General features: G+C 50.3%; 2 protein-coding genes across 2 annotated transcripts in view; one reads left to right on the forward strand and one right to left on the reverse strand.

The window, feature by feature from the left end:
- Positions 1 to 16,208, forward strand: part of LOC147646781 (uncharacterized) — a 405,151-nt gene that overhangs the window by 58,928 nt on the left and 330,015 nt on the right. The gene's annotated exons all lie outside the window — the stretch shown is intronic.
- Positions 828 to 3,579, reverse strand: LOC147646784 (serine/threonine-protein kinase pim-1-like). Its single transcript, XM_086872928.1, has 3 exons — positions 2,006 to 3,579; positions 1,216 to 1,392; positions 828 to 981 (listed from the first exon to the last, which is right to left on the reverse strand). The coding sequence occupies exons 1-3, from the start codon at positions 2,349 to 2,351 to the stop codon at positions 875 to 877; spliced, it is 630 nt and encodes a 209-aa protein (XP_086729054.1). The 5' UTR covers positions 2,352 to 3,579; the 3' UTR covers positions 828 to 874.

The raw sequence follows: 16,208 nt of genomic DNA on the forward strand, positions 1-16,208 counted from the left end.
AATGGGAGGGCAGGGTGAGCCCAGCTGTGCCTGGGGCTGAGCCCAGCAGAGCCCTGGCAGAGCCCAGAGCAGCCTCAGCATCCGCAGAGCCCGGCTGCAAGGAGAGAAACCAGAAACCGCCCGTCAGCTGAAGGCTCCTGTCCCCTTGTCCCAGCCACCCGCAGTGCCCAGGCCATGCTGGCCGTGCTCAGAGCTGGGCCCAAAGCTGCCCATCACTGTTGCCTTTGGGAGCAGAGCAGGAGGGCAGGCCATGTGCCCAGCCTGCAGACCCAGCCCCTCAGCAGCTGTCCAGAGACAAAAAGCAGCTTGGCAGCCAACTGAAGAATTGCTTGCATCCACCCCAGCCAAGGGGGGAACCTTTGGTGCCTGGCCAGGCTGTGCCATGCCCAGATCTGGGAGCATCCCCTGGCTGTGGACTCACCTGCAAATTGGGCGTGGAGCGAGTCTTTGAAGAAGACATGCCAGAATTGAAATCCATCATCTTCAGCTGGCCAGCTGGAGGAAGAGATTGCCATCCTCGAGGTTGCCCTTGGTGTCTCCAGCAGCAGCCCCAGCTGGTAACAGCTTCTCCAGGGGCTCCTTCTCCTTGCCTAGGGGCCAGACCAGGCTGTCAGTGCTCTGCCCAGGGTCCCAGCCATCAGTGAAGCAGACAAGCAAAAGCAGGGGGAATGGTGGCCACCAGTGCTTGCCACACCAGGTGTCCAGCTCAGCTCCAGCCCAAGAGCTGTGTGTTCCCTTCTGATGACCCCTGCTCAGAGCTACAGGCATGACAAAAACAGCCTGGTTTGCTTTGCCACCGATTGCCAAGAAATGTGTGGAGCTGTTACCTGCCAGGCCCCTGGATCCAACTGTGCATGTGGATCTCTCCCATCTCCTAGGGCAGATGAACAGCCTGCATCCAAGGATCGCGGAAAAGGTCTTCTAAGGATGGCCTGTCCGAGGGTTGCATGGACAAACACCTCTTAATAATATCTTGGCATTCTGAAGAGAGAAACCAGGAATCACCAGTCAGTTGGAGAAGTTGCCGCCCCCTTCCAGTGCCCAGGCCATGCTGGGTGTGCCCAGAGCTGGGCCTCAACTTCCCCATGGATTCCCTGTCTGCAGGAGAGCAGGACATGTGCCACCTCCTCAGCAGCTGCCAGAGCAGGATGCTCATGAGCCCACAGCTGTCTCCCAAGCCTGGTGTTCCCCCTGTGCCCAGAGATGAGGATTCACCTTGGGAGAGCCGTCGTGGGAACAAGATCCGCCCCCAGATGATCTGCTGGCCCCTCATGAATGGGTGCTTCCCTATGACCAGCTGGTAGAGCAGGAGGCCCAGGGACCAGATTGTTGCTGCCTGGCCATGGTAGCGTTGCTGGCGGATCCACTCTGGTGGGCTGTAGGACAGGGTTCCTGTGGAACACAGATGGAGATCATCAGGGGGATGCTGCTGCTCCCAGAGCCTGGCCCCAGCATCCCTGGGCATGTGGGGGCTGCCCCAGCGGCACACGGGGTGACCCACTGCCCTCTTGCCAGCACCTGGCACTTGGCTACAAACCCAGGGTTGGAAAAGAAGCCACTGCGGCTGGAAGAGGGCAGCAGAAGCACTGGGGAGGCCCAACCATGACAACCAAATAAAAACCCACCCCGTGGTAGAGAAAACACACTCTCCTCCCTGCCTGCATGGCCTCCAAAAAATTTTTAATAGGCCAAAGCAAACGTGGGGAGCAGAGGAGTTCAAGCCCTTCCTCGCTGACTCACTAAACTCTCTGGGGCATGGGGTCCGATCCCCGCCCTCTGCTACCCCCATGGGGGTTTTTGTCAGGCTGGCTGTCCCAGCCCCAGCCCAGGGCACAGTGGGTGCTGAAGGCTCTTGGCAGGGCTGGGAGCTGGCCCCCCTCACACCCCCATCCAAATCAATTTGCCTCAAGCATTGATCCCATCCTGGCAGCACCACGGGGAATCCCTGGTGCCACAGCCAGGCTGGGCCATGAGATGGCCAGGAGCATCCCCTGCGAGGGCTCACCTGCAAACTGGGTGTAGGCTGTGTCTTGCAGGAAGGCGCCACAGCCAAAGTCGATCAATTTCAGCTGCCCTGTGGCCAGGTCGAGCAGGATGTTCTCCGGTTTTATGTCCCTGTGCAGGACCCCGCAGCTGCTGCAGTGCTGCACGGCCTCCAGCACCTGGCGAAAGAGCCCCCGCGCCTCCTCCTCTGGCAGGAACCTCCGCTCCGCCAGCAAATGCGAGAGGTCCTGGCACCGCTGTGGACGCTCCAACACTAACACGAAGCTGTCGGGGAGCTCAAGCCACTCCAGCAGCTGAATGACTGCAGCACAGCCAGAGGACACCCTGTCCAGCAGCACAATCTCCATGGGAGCACGGGTGCCGTCGGGCTGCGGGAGGAGCACGGTGCTGTCAGTGGGGCTGAGGCCGGGCCAGGGCTCTGGGACCCCTCAGCCAGCCCGGGATGCTCTGCACACCTCGCTCACCCCACGCCCGCTCTCCCCGCAGGGCTCTCGGCGGCTCCCACCCCGCCGGGCCCCGGCTCATCCCTGCCCGGCACGCCCCGGCTTCTGCCGCTGGCCCCGCACACTCACCAGCTCGCCCCAGAGCCGGACGCGATCCCGCGGCACATATTTGATGGCCACCTGCGAGCAAGGAGCAGCAGAGGCTTGAGCTTGCTGCCCGCCCCGCCGCGCCCCCGCCATCTCCTCCGCCCCCTCCTCCTCCTCCTCCTCTGCCCACCGCTCACCGGGGCGCCGTCCGAGAGTCGCGTGGCCGCGAAGACGCTGCCGAAGCCGCCGCGCCCCAGCAGCGGGCCCAGCTCGTAGCGCTGCTGCAGGGCCTCCTGCGCCTTCCCTGGGGGCGAGTCGCGGCCATCAGCGCTCGGCCCGGGGACAGGAACGGCCCCCGAGCGCTCCCCGAGCTCCCCGGGCCGGGCATCCGCAGGCGTTCCCTCATTGGAACGCGGCAGCGGCGGCTCGGGGCCAGCGGCCGCGCTGCTGAGCGGCGGAGCTCGGGCCGGGGAAGCCGCAGCGGAGGCGGCGGCAGCGGCCGCGCCGCCTGTGTCCTCCGCGGGCCCCGGGAGGAGCCGGGGTCGGGGCCGGGGTCGGGGCCGGGGCCAGGGCTGGGGTCGGGACCGGAGCTGGGGTCGGGACCGGAGCCTGCGTCGGGGCCGGGGCCGGGATCGGGCAAGGCGGAGCCAAAGGGCAGCGATTCCGCCCCAGCCCCAGGCAATGATGCCCGCCCAGCAGCGCCAGCGCCAGCACAGCCAGAGCCCGGCGGAGGCGAGACCACGGCAGGACGGCCGGGGCCGGGGCCGGGGCCGGGGCCGGGGCAACCCCGCCTGGGCCCGTGGGCGGGTCCGGCGGCGGGCCGGGGGCATGGCCCGGGCGGGTACGGGGAGAGGGAACCTGGAAGAGAGGGGGACGCAGGAAAAGGGAGACCCGGAGGGAATGTGGGACAGTGGGAAAGGGAGAGGAGAGACAGAAAAGTGATAAATTGGCTGCTTTCGCTGCTTCCACTGCTGCTGCTGCCGCCGCTGCTGCTGCTGCCGCTGCTGCCGCCGCTGCAACTGAAGCACCGGGACCGTTTGTCCCCGTGTCCGTTTGTCCGTTGCCCGCTCGGCCCCGGCCCGAGCCCCGCACTCCCCGGGCAGCCCCTGAGCCTGGCCAAACACGGGAACTTTGCCGTGTTGAGCCAAGAGCCAGAGTCTTGACTCCTGCACAGGGGCACAGGAATGCCCTTGGCTGCTGCTGTGCCTTGTCCCTGCTGAGGGTCAGGCACCGTCTGAGCACATTCCCTGAATGCAGAATTTGTACCCGACCCAAGCGCTGCACTTGTGTCTCCAGCATTGCTTTCCAAGGAAAACAGGGCAAGGCAAACTGGGTATAGCTCATGGTATTTTACAGTGTCTAAAACTTGCCAAGTCTCAGATCTTAGAGTTGAGATCCATTTGGAATGAATGGGATGGAGAAAGTGCAAGATGGAAAAGGGGAACATAAAAATAAATAGAGAAAAATAGAGAAAAACATATTGGTTGTTTCTTTCGATTTGATTTTCATTTCATAAGAAAGTTGTTTCAATTTTCCCAGAATCTTCTCCACAGTCCCGTCTGTTCTTTCCAAAAACCTGTCCTGGAGAACAAGGCGCAGATCCTGTCACAAGATGTGCCCCCAGCTGCAGCTTCTCTTGGCTTCCCACACTGTGACTGCAGCACAACTCTTGCAGCAAAGCAGGACAAATATTTGAAGCACTTGAAACTTGTTCTTTCTTTTCCTTGTGGACAGGGGAGTTGTGCCATTGGTAAGGTTTCCACTGTTACTCTTCTACCCAAAGAAAACATGATGAGGTACCGGGAATTGTTAGGGAATACAAGCCTGGCTGAATGTGGAGAAAGAATCTCCAGGGTGTGCAACCAGCAGTGGAGAGCTGATCATTCCAAATGCCCCATGGACATCTTGAAAGTGATCTGGAACATGAAGATTGGCTGACAGAGAGAGTTTGTTTCTGTGTTCAGTTTAGATGATTCTACATCTCTTGCACTGGGAGAAATCAAGAGCACAATCAGTTGATGATAAGCATCTGAACATGATAAGCTGGACCTCTCTGGATGACAGAAAGAATGTGAAAAGGAGAAATGCAGGGAATGACTTGGTGAACTTTGTATATAAGAAGGTACATTTTTTCCTAATAATTTCCAATTCATTCCCTTTGTTTTATCCTTTTAAAAAGGCCAATTGCATCTCAGATTCCCCATGAAATGAGAACCCTGAGCTTGTGGAACTGCCTGAAAGGTGCCCTGTTCCTTTTTCTTCTGCTGCTCAGTAGAAACAGTGAAGCGAGTTGGGGAGTTCTGTTTTTCCTTTCTCCTGGTCGATATTTTCATTTTATTTGCCACTATAAAGGCAATTTCTGTGATGGCCTCTGTCAGTTGATTCTATTTCAGCAGCAGCAGCAGCAGCAGGGCTGTGTTTGATCACTGCAAATGTGACCTGTGTGGCTTTAATTCTCTTTGATTTTGTGCTCAGGGAGTTGGGAGCATTTGGAGATCTACTACTCATGAGGCCTTTTTAACAAGCAGTCCGAGTTCCCTGTCAGAAAAGCACAGTGGGTAGCACTGATTGAAAGAGGCAATTGCAGCTGTACTGCTAAAATTCAAGTGGCAAGCAGAAGAGGGGCAAGATCAGCTGGGATCCACAATTGCCAAGGCCAAGGCACCAACAGCCTCCTGCTGTCACCTCAGGGTGAGTAAAACAGTGCTGAAAACAGCGCTGGAACCCGATCCTTTCTTCCTCTGAGGGCTGGCTGAGGGCAGCAGAGGCGGGCCTGAGGAATCAGGGCTGTTTGTGGGGGATTGTTGCTGTAGTCCAGAATTGCCCTGGCAAAAGCCCTGGGAAGCCGAGGCAGGAGGAGGTGGGAAGGGCCGGCGCTGCTGCTGCTCGTGGCCGGGAGCCCCGGCCGGGCCGGGCCGGCGCCCGCTGCGCTGCGGCTGCTGCTGCTGCCAGAGCCGGGCGGGACTCGGGGACAGGGAATGGACACGGGGGGACAGCAAAGGCCTTGGGGGCTGCAGGGATGTTGGCACTGGGGCCAGCGCCAGCACAGAGCTACAGCCCGCAATGAACCCCGAGGGAAACGCTGGGAAAAGGCTCCATTCAGCCTTTGTTTACTCGTCGCTATGAAGGGACCGAAATAAAAGGAGAAAGAGCAGGGCCCGACCCCTTCTCCTTTGGGAGGAGCCCCGCGCCTGGAGCTGAGAGGGGCCCTGAGGAAAAATGAGGTGCCATGAAGGGCTTTGAGAGGCCATGAGAGGCCATGAGAGGTTTTATGGGGCCATGAGAGGTTCTATGGGGCCATGAGGGGCTGTGAGGGGCCATGAGGAGCCTCAGCCCTGGCAGGAGGGGGTCCCACCATGTCCCCAGGGCAGGGCCGCCGTGAGGGGCCGCGAGTGCAGACGTGGCAGCAGAGCGGGCTTGGGGCGCCTCTGGGAGGGGATGAGACCCTTCCCCAGCTCCAAACCACACGAAACCCGGCATTAACAGGATTTTCCGTCTTTAGAATCCACTGGCAACTTGGAGTTGAATGTCCAGTTTAATTCTGGTGGGAAAAACAAGGGAATTTTCCCAGTGTGTGACATCCAGCCATTGTTATTTATGTCTAAGATTTAAAAGTCTTGACAATGAAAAGTAATACTAATAAATAATAATAACAACAACAAGAAGAAGAAATAAAGTCCCGAATCCCAACAATCAGCTCAGAAACATGTTTTTGTTTGTAGTAATAGAGTAGTACTGTAATAAAGAATTGTATGAATAAAAATTCAAAAGAAAAGGTTTAAATAAAGTATATGTAATTGTAAATGATGAAAAATATGGAATGAGAAATCCTCCTCCGGGTCGAGGCAGGATTTCTCTACAGAAGTTACAGATTGCAAAATCCACCCAGATAACGAACCCCGGCAGGCACATCAACTTGGAGGAAAAGACAGGACAAAGGCCATCATAAGGACAAAGAGCTAGCCTGAAAGTCTACCTCCGGACCTGGGCAATGCCCGGCCGACTTCTGCCGGAGACAATCAAGTTAAACAAAAGGGACAAGTCCCAGGAAGATAGTCGTCGCTAGAACTGAACACCCCACCCGCCAAAACCTATGCCGGAGTAACGCAATCAAGAAGGACAAAGGGGGAACAACTCAGCCGAGATATCCATCGGCACCAGCCCGGATCCCTCGATTCTGCCGTGATGAAATACGTTAAAATACATACAGAATCACTTTGCATTTGAGGAGACTCTGCCCGGACACTTACTAACTCTATTTTCCAAGCCAGGAAATCCATTCACCTGACAATCAGAGACACTTGGTGAATGGAAACTGATTGGAATTCTAGCCTGGGGACACAAAACCTCTATAAAAACCCAGGTCGAAAAACCCTCGGACGTGGATTTGGGAACACCTATACCTTGCGTATAGACCCTGTCCACCCAGCGCTGCGCTGTTCATTTTATTGTGGTTTTTCCTCGCTGTTTTGCTGTTTGTTAATTTATAATAAATTTATCTTTTTTATCCTTAAACTGCCGTTGCATTTATAACAGATTGGTGCCGTGAGTCGGATCGGAAGAAACTGTGGGAGAATCTCGCTGTCCAAGGGGGTACCCCCGCTGATTTCAGCGGCCTGGGGAGCAGAGACCCTCCGCAGTTCGCTCCGTATTCCGAACCAAATTTAGGCTGAGGAAAAAAACCATAATAAAAAGGAAACGGATCCAGAAAGCTCGGGAAGGCGAGGAGCCTTCGAGAAAGCCGCGGCTTGGTAGCTCATAAAAAGTCACACGTGCACGAAGACGTCCTTGCAGGAAATAGCTGTAAGTACTGTAAGGTTGAGCGGGTGATCGGGCGAGTTTGTGAGAGACGTGACCTGGTCACGAAGCGAGTGTGGACTTCAAGGCCGCGTTTCCATCCTCCCGCGAGGCAATTGGCCGGCCGCGAAGGAAGCGATTCTGTGTGAAAGGGTCTCTCTTTCCTTACTCGTAAAGCCTGAGACTAAAGGGAGTCTCAGGGGACCGATGAAAAAGGGTCTGAGAGAGGAAGGAACGTCCAGTTGAGCTCTGGAACTGGTAAACTCTCTCTGCCAAAAGAACTAGAAAGCCGGAGCGCTGAGAAAACCCCAGTGCAGCTGACCGAGAGGTAAGTATTAGCGCGACCTTGGACTTTCAAAAACAAGAAGAAAACGAACACAACGCAGAGCAGGTAAGAATCTTAAGAAACATGGGGCAGAGAAAAAGTAGAATACAAAAGTTGAATAACGAAAAGGGCCCCTCAGAAGAACCAAAACAATTGTTAGACATCCCACCGGAAAGTCCTTTAGGGTGGATGTTGAGAAATTGGGAAAGCTGTCCCGAAAAACGAGAGAAATCCAAAGCAAAGATGATTTATTACTGTGCCGAGGTTTGGGGAGGACAGGAATTAAGAAACTGTCTCACTTGGCCAGTATTGGGGACATTTGATAGATGGACGTGCAGAGAATTACTCGCACATGTAGAGAAAAAGGTCTCCTCAGACGCTGAGGAGAAAGAATATGCCAAACTCTGGTTAAATACCAGAGTGCGGCTGTTTCCAATGAAACAGAAAAATGAACATAAGACAGAGGCCTGGGAACCCCTGGATCACTTACCCCCTCCATACCGCGGGCCAGTAGAGCCTTCGGTGATGGATCAAGTAGTGCCTTCAGCCCCCGAGGGTTCCCTAGGGCAACTGGCAGGAGCACTCTCTCCTCAAATACCGGGAGTGGTGCCGGAAACCCTCACTACCCCCCCACCTGCAGAAAACCCAGCCACCGCACCCTCTCCAGAGTCTGTGTTGGTACAAGGATGGGGCTTACCCCCTCCACAAATACCGGTCCGGCCATCACAGCTGGGACAACCAAAGGTATCAGAAGAAAACCCTCTCAGTCACCTAGCAGCGGCAGACTTTCCGCAAGCAATGAGGGGAAAAACTCCCGCGAACTCCAGTTCCCCTCCTGCAAGCAGGACTCGGTACAAATCAAAAATAGGGAATGGAGAATGGGGAGAGACAGAAAATGGGCATCGAATGTTCCCTCTCAGGGAAGTGCCAACCGCCCCCGGAATAATTGGATTTGTAAACGTGCCCCTTAACTCAGGGGATGTACGAGCATTCAAGAAAGAAATGGGGCGGTTGCTGGATGACCCATTTGGGGTGGCCGAAAGGTTAGACGATTTTCTAGGAAGTAGTATCTACACCTATGAAGATCTCATGGCCATCCTGAGATCCCTGTTTAGCCAGGAGGAGAGAGAAATGATTAAGCAGGCAGGCATCAGAGATTGGGAAAGGCACCACCCGCAGGGAACACCAGGCGACCAAAAGTGGCCGAGTGTGAGCCCGAGTTGGAGTGCCCAGACCGAGGAAGGAAGAAGAAGCATGATAGACTTAAGGAATATCATCATGCAGGGAATAAGAGAGGCGGTCCCCAGGGGACAAAACATAAGCAAAGTATTTGGGGAATGCCAAAGAAAGGAAGAATCCCCCACCGAATGGTTAGAAAGGCTGCGGAGAAGTCTGCAGATTTACTCTGGGACTGATCCCAGCTCTCCGGTGGGGGAGGTCCTGCTTAAAACTCAATTTGTGGCTAAATCGTGGGAGGATATTCGGAAAAAGCTCGAAAAAATTGATGGGTGGCAGGAGAAGAATCTCCAAGAGCTTCTAAGGGAAGCTCAAAGGGTTTATATGAGAAGAGAAGACGAAAAACAGAAACTTCAAGCCAAAATATTAGTGGCTGCAGTGAAGGAAGTTCAAAAACAAGAACAGAAACAAGGTAAACCAATACCTAAGAAACAAAAAGGATCTCAGAAGGAGGAAACTCCTTCTCGAAAGGATCCTCCAGAGTGTTTCTACTGTAAGAAAGTAGGACACATAAAAAGGGACTGCAGGAAACGAATAAAAGATGAACAAATATTTAAGGAAGATTAGGGAAGTCTTGGGCTCTTTCAAATGGGGACAGTAACAGCAAAAGAGCCCTTGATAAAACTGAAGGTAGGTCCTCACCGCCAGGAAATGAGTTTCCTGGTTGATACCGGGGCTGAGAGAAGCACCCTGCAGAAGTTACCTATGGGGTGTGAAACAAGTAAAGAAAAAGTAGTTGTAATTGGCGCAAAGGGAGATCCATTTAAGGTCTCGGTAATCAAGGAGGTGGAAATCGAGTCAGAAAATAAGATATGTTTAGGGAATTTGTTGCTTGTGGAAGAAGCGGACTACAATTTATTAGGAAGAGATATGATTATAGCTTTAGGAATAAATATTGTTGTAAAAAATTCAGAATTGGTAGTAAAAATATTACATTTAACTTCAAAGGATGAAAAGGAAATCGATCCCCGAGTATGGCACTCAAAAGGGGAAGTGGGGAAATTAGACATTACCCCCATCAAAATTGAAATTGAAAACCCAGAGAATCCAATAAGGATCAGACAATACCCCATCCCAGCAGAAGGGAGAAAGGGTTTGAAATTAATAATTGACGAACTTCTCAAAGGAGGTACCCTCGAACCCTGCATGTCCCAACATAACACCCCCATCTTGGCGGTAAAGAAAGCCAATGCGAATTTCCGATTGGTTCAGGACCTGAGAGCTGTAAATGCTAGAACCCGAACCAGGTTTCCGGTGGTAGCAAATCCTTACACTCTATTAAACAGACTCTCACCAGAGGATGTATGGTATAGTGTAATTGATTTAAAGGACGCATTCTGGACATGTCCTTTGGATGAAGGGAGTAGGAACTTTTTCGCTTTCCAGTGGGAGGACCCAGATACCAATCGAAATCAACAATTACGGTGGACCGTCCTCCCACAAGGATTTGTCGAATCTCCGAACTTGTTCGGACAAGCCTTAGAGCAACTACTCACTCAATTCACTCCAGAGGAAGGGACAAAACTATTACAATATGTAGACGATTTGCTAATCGCCGGAATCACGGAGGAACAGGTGAAAAAATGTACCATTTCCCTGTTGAATTTTCTGGGACAAAAAGGGTTGAAAGTATCTAAATCCAAGCTGCAATTCACAGAGCCCGAAGTAAAATATCTTGGACATTGGATATCGCAAGGGAAAAAGAAATTAGATCCCGAGAGGGTAGCGGGAATTCTTGAACTTCCTGCCCCACAAACCAAGAGACAAATTAGGCAATTTTTAGGGCTCATGGGATATTGCAGACAGTGGATTGAAGGATACAGCGAGAAGGTGAAATTTCTGTATGAGAGACTAAATACAGATCGATTGAAATGGACAGGGCCAGACGAAACTAAATTTCAGGAATTAAAGAATGCCCTCATCACTGCTCCAGTTCTAACATTACCTGACACAAATAAAGAATTTCAACTGTTTGTCGATGTGAGTGGACAAACAGCACAGGGAGTTCTGACCCAGGAATGGGCAGAAAAGAAAAAACCCATAGGGTTTTTTGTCCAAAATCCTAGATCCAGTCAGTCGGGGCTGGCCTACTTGCTTGCAAGCAATTGTGGCAGTAGCACTGTTGGTTGGGGAAGCAAAAAAGGTGACTTTTGGAGCTCCCCTGATAGTTTTCACCCCACATGACGTAAGAAACATCTTACAACAGAAAGCAGAGAAATGGTTGACTGATTCAAGGCTTCTGAAATATGAAGCCATGTTAATCAGCTCGCCAGGACTGGAATTAAAAACCACCTCTGCACAAAACCCTGCACAATTTTTGTATGGGGAACCGACAGGTAAGCTACTTCATAATTGCATTGAAGCAGTAGAATTACAGACTAAAGTAAGACCCGATCTGGAGGATCAGGAATTGGAAGGAGGAGAAAAATGGTTCATCAATGGCTCCTCAAGGATGGTAGAAGGAAAACGTAAATCAGGATATGCCATCATAAATGGCATGACAGGACAGACTATAGAATCGGGTCCCCTAAAGGCAAATTGGTCAGCACAGGCGTGTGAACTCTTTGCTCTCCTAAGAGCCCTCAAGGGCTTGAAGGGAAAAAGGGGAACCATCTATACAGATTCAAGGTATGCATTTGGAATAGTGCATACTTTTGGGAAAATTTGGGAAGAAAGGGGTCTGATCAACACCAAAGGAAAAGGATTGATACACGAAGAAATAATCAAACAAATTTTAGAAGCAGTCAGAGAGCCACAGGAGATATCTGTGGTTCATGTAAAAGGACACCAGACCGGACGACAATTCCATACAAGGGGAAACAATTTAGCGGATAAAGAGGCGAAAAGAGCGGCATTGTTAACCGTAAGTATTTCTGAGCTAGCCCCAAGGGAACCTCCAGAGGTTTCGGTGCTTCCTTCGGAAAAGGAGCAGGAAGACTTCAAAAAGGTAGGTGGCCACTTCAAAGAGGGTAAATGGTGGTTACCTGACGGGAGGGAGTTGGTCCCAAAAGGAATAGCAAAAGGAATACTCAAAAGACTACATGCACAAACCCATTGGGGGACCAGGGCATTGGCTGAACAATTTCTAAAGTTTTTCGGGTGTAAAGGAATCTTCGAGCTCACAAAGCAAGAGGTACAAGGGTGTGTGATATGCCAAAAGGTAAATAGATCAAATTTGAGGCAAACTAATTGGGGAGGTCGGCCATTCTCATACCGACCATTTGAAAGAATTCAAGTGGATTTCACTGAATTACCAAAGATTGGTAGAAACAAATATTTGTTAGTTATAGTAGATAAATTGACACATTGGGTAGAGGCCTTTCCCAGAGCTAAGGCTACAGCCCAAACGGTGTCTAAAATTCTACTGGAGGAAATAATTCCTAGATATGGTATTGTAGACCATATTGACTCGGACCAGGGCACACATTTTACCTCTAAAATTATCAAACAATTATCAGATGCATTAGGAATCAGGTGGCAATATCATACTCCCTGGCACCCTCAGAGCTCGGGGCAAGTAGAAAGGATGAATCAGACATTAAAGTCGCAAATATCCAAATTGATAATCGAAACAAAAATGTCCTGGATCAAATGTCTTCCCTTGGCATTGCTGAATATCAGAACCATGCCGAACTCAGAAACAGGACTGTCCCCGTTTGAAATGCTGTATGGAATGCCATACAAGCATGGTATGCCGGTGGAACATCCTCAAATAGAGGATGTGCAACTTCAACCATATCTCATTTCTATAAATAAAAACTTACAGGAGTTAAGGAGAAGAGGATTGATTCCTCAGAGCAGCACGTTGGGATTTCCGATCCACCAAATTCAACCAGGGGACAAAGTATTGATCAAAGTGTGGAAAGAGCAACCCCTCAGTCCTCACTGGGAAGGTCCATTCCTCGTCCTCCTGACTACAGACACCGCGGTTCGTACAGCTGAAAAGGGCTGGACACACTCTTCCCGAGTGAAGAAAGTTTCGGTTTGCGATCCCCCCGAGTGGAAAATTGTAACCCCTCCGGGAGAATTGAAAATCAGGCTTCAGCGGAACAACAAATGAGCAACGAAGACAGGATAAGTTGCACCAATTTTGAATGTTATTGTTTTCCTTTTGTACATTTTAAGTGTGCATATTGTAAACAAACTTGGGTGACTCATTGTTTAGGGGGACAAAAACCAAGGGGTTTGTGTACCGCGTGCTACAAGAAAGAATTAGAACAGACCAACCTTTTTCTAGCACTTGCTACCCGGGTGGGCCTCTTGGAACTCGACTCTCTGGAGTGGTTCCGATTTTTCCAGAAGGGATTGCGAGGTCAATTGGACTGTAAGGCGGAACCTCTAATAATTGAGTGCCGCCGAAACATAAAGGTACCGTGCAGGAGCGGCACGATCAAGGCATCTCGGTGGGCAACCTTTAAAAGGAGGTTTGCCATCAGGACGTCAAGGGCCCCTGAAGACAGTCCTTGCTGCTGAGAAGATGGCTATCCCCGCCGTATATTCTTATACGGGCGGAGGGAATGGCAGAGGGATGCGATTGTGGGGAATCCTGACGATCCTGAACCTAGCCATGTGCTGGACCGAGGGGATGGACCCCGAGGCGCCTCCGGGGATGACCTCCCTGGGGAAGTGTGAGCAGTGCCAAACTGCCTCGCGAACCGAGCCATTGATCACTTGCCCTCCGGAATTGCACGCAGGGGAATGCTGGGCAAAAGATACCCAAATGGATCTGTGTAAATTAGAAGAGAAAATTTGGTGCTCCACCCCGGGGATAAGTACTAGAGAAAGGCAATTTCATATCTCAGAGGGAAGAAAGGTCCAAGCGACCCACTTACGAAATAAAAGAGAAGTAGGAGGGGTTTCCCCAGTCTCGGTCTGCGGGCAGTGTAATAAAACTGTCTGGATTGGGGGAAAGAAACAATCAACGTTCATTGCGTATCACAGAGTCAACCCTTTGTGTTACAATAAAGCAAACTTAAAATATTGTACCATGGGAGGGAAATTGTACTGGGAAGGAAGGAACCTGAAACACGAAACGAAAGTGTCATTCAGTAATGAACCTATAGTTTTAGATTTACTGAAAAATGACGATGACAGGGTGTGTCTACAGTTTGATCAGGTGATCTGTTTTGCAAAGGATGAGGATGGTTCAGATCCTGAAAATAAAATAAAACAATTGACTCTAGAACTAAAAAGACAGGAAATGGAAAATAAAAGAAAAAGGCTAGAGCAAGAGAGGTTAAACTCTCTCAGTGAACAATATGAGCAATTAGAAAAACAATACGATAACTGGAAGTTACCTAGCCCCAACCAAAATCTATTTATAGATCTGATGCAAGAAATAGCCACTGAATTAGGATTATCCAATTGTTGGATATGTGGTGGCCTGAAATCCGCCGAGAGATGGCCATGGAAGGGAGAAGGATTAACCCCGGAACAATTACTTAAATGGACAGGACTGAAATTATCTAAAACAACCCGGAGACCAGAGGGGTGGGTGATTGACAAAAGAATCATTGGAACATTTTGCATTAGTCGGGAAGGAAGAGAATTTACTGAGCTAGTTGGCTACACCCCGTGTGTAAAAACTCTCTCGGTAAATTCAGATAAAAAGACAAAAATCTGGCAGCCGGAATCACCCGAGGGCTATTGGAGCCAATCTCGGGAAAATAATTGTGAATGGGTAGATTTAATTGGTCTTTGCTGGAACAAACAGGACGGGGCGAATCCCTTCCATGCCTTTCTCGGCCTAAGGGAATATTGGGAGGACCCGGCAAAATTTAACAGAGATTGGAAGGCACCGGATGGGATTTACTGGATATGCGGAAAGAAAGCATACAGTGAATTACCCAAAAATTGGAAAGGATCATGCACACTCGGGATAATTCGGCCTTTTTTCTTTACATTACCTAAAGAAGAAAGTAGGTCTTTAGGCACTCCCCTCTTTGAAACTCTAGCCCGACAAAAGAGGGAATTGAAACGAGAGCTACCAATATCTGGAGGTAACCACAAATGGAAAGGGGAGGAATGGCCCGCCGAAAGGATCATACAATATTATGGACCGGCAACATGGGCGAATGATGGCAGTTGGGGTTATAGGACCCCAATCTACCTCCTCAATCGGCTTATTAGGTTACAGGCTGTGGTAGAAGTTGTTTCAAATCACACTTCAGAAGCCCTAGAACTCCTAGCAAAGCAGCATTCCCAGATGAGAGCTTTTGTATACCAAAATAGACTAGCTCTCGATTATTTGCTAGCTGAGGAGGGAGGAGTGTGTGGTAGATATAAAGAATCAGAGTGTTGCATGGAGATAGATGACTTCGGAGAAACTATAAAGGGACTAGCTGCTGAAATAAAGAAAGTAGCACATGTACCGGTCCAAAAATGGAATTCAATTTTACAAGCTTCTTGGTGGGATCAAATTTTTGGACAAGGAGCATGGTGGAAAAAGCTAGTGTTCTTTATAAAATGTTCAATTGCCGGAGTCATCTTCCTAACCTGCCTAATTCCTTGTCTGATCAGACTAATACATTCTGTCGTTCAAGGAATGCAGATTGCCTCTCTCCCAATAGACCCAGAAAAGGCACAAGGAAATACTGCCCTTCTTTCTAAAATCATGAAGTTAGAAGAAGAGAAAGAGAATAGAAATGCAGTCAAAGCATTGAGGGAATTTGAGAACAAACATATGTTATCACAAGAAAATGTAGAAGAATCAGACAGAGAGGAAAACGAAATTATCTAAGTCCGTATTCCTCTGAAAATTTACACAAACACGAATTTTTAATGTGATGAAATTATTAGGTGGGGGACTGTAATAAAGAATTGTATGAATAAAAATTCAAAAGAAAAGGTTTAAATAAAGTATATGTAATTGTAAATGATGAAAAATATGGAATGAGAAATCCTCCTCCGGGTCGAGGCAGGATTTCTCTACAGAAGTTACAGATTGCAAAATCCACCCAGATAACGAACCCCGGCAGGCACATCAACTTGGAGGAAAAGACAGGACAAAGGCCATCATAAGGACAAAGAGCTAGCCTGAAAGTCTACCTCCGGACCTGGGCAATGCCCGGCCGACTTCTGCCGGAGACAATCAAGTTAAACAAAAGGGACAAGTCCCAGGAAGATAGTCGTCGCTAGAACTGAACACCCCACCCGCCAAAACCTATGCCGGAGTAACGCAATCAAGAAGGACAAAGGGGGAACAACTCAGCCGAGATATCCATCGGCACCAGCCCGGATCCCTCGATTCTGCCGTGATGAAATACGTTAAAATACATACAGAATCACTTTGCATTTGAGGAGACTCTGCCCGGACA

Source organism: Cyanistes caeruleus, unplaced genomic scaffold, assembly GCF_971803275.1.
Source record: "Cyanistes caeruleus unplaced genomic scaffold, bCyaCae1.hap1.1 HAP1_SCAFFOLD_78, whole genome shotgun sequence".
In the NCBI taxonomy this organism is placed as follows: Eukaryota; Metazoa; Chordata; class Aves; order Passeriformes; family Paridae; genus Cyanistes; species Cyanistes caeruleus.

Coding starts and splice junctions, on each gene's coding strand:
- LOC147646784 (XM_086872928.1), bottom strand. CDS start 2,351: ATGGAGATTGTGCTGCTGGACAGGGTGTCCTCTGGCTGTGCTGCAGTC. Junction 1,393..2,005: donor AGCCTACACCCAGTTTGCAG/GTGAGCCCTCGC, acceptor TGTGTTCCACAG/GAACCCTGTCCTACAGCCCA. Junction 982..1,215: donor CCCACGACGGCTCTCCCAAG/GTGAATCCTCAT, acceptor TTCTCTCTTCAG/AATGCCAAGATATTATTAAG.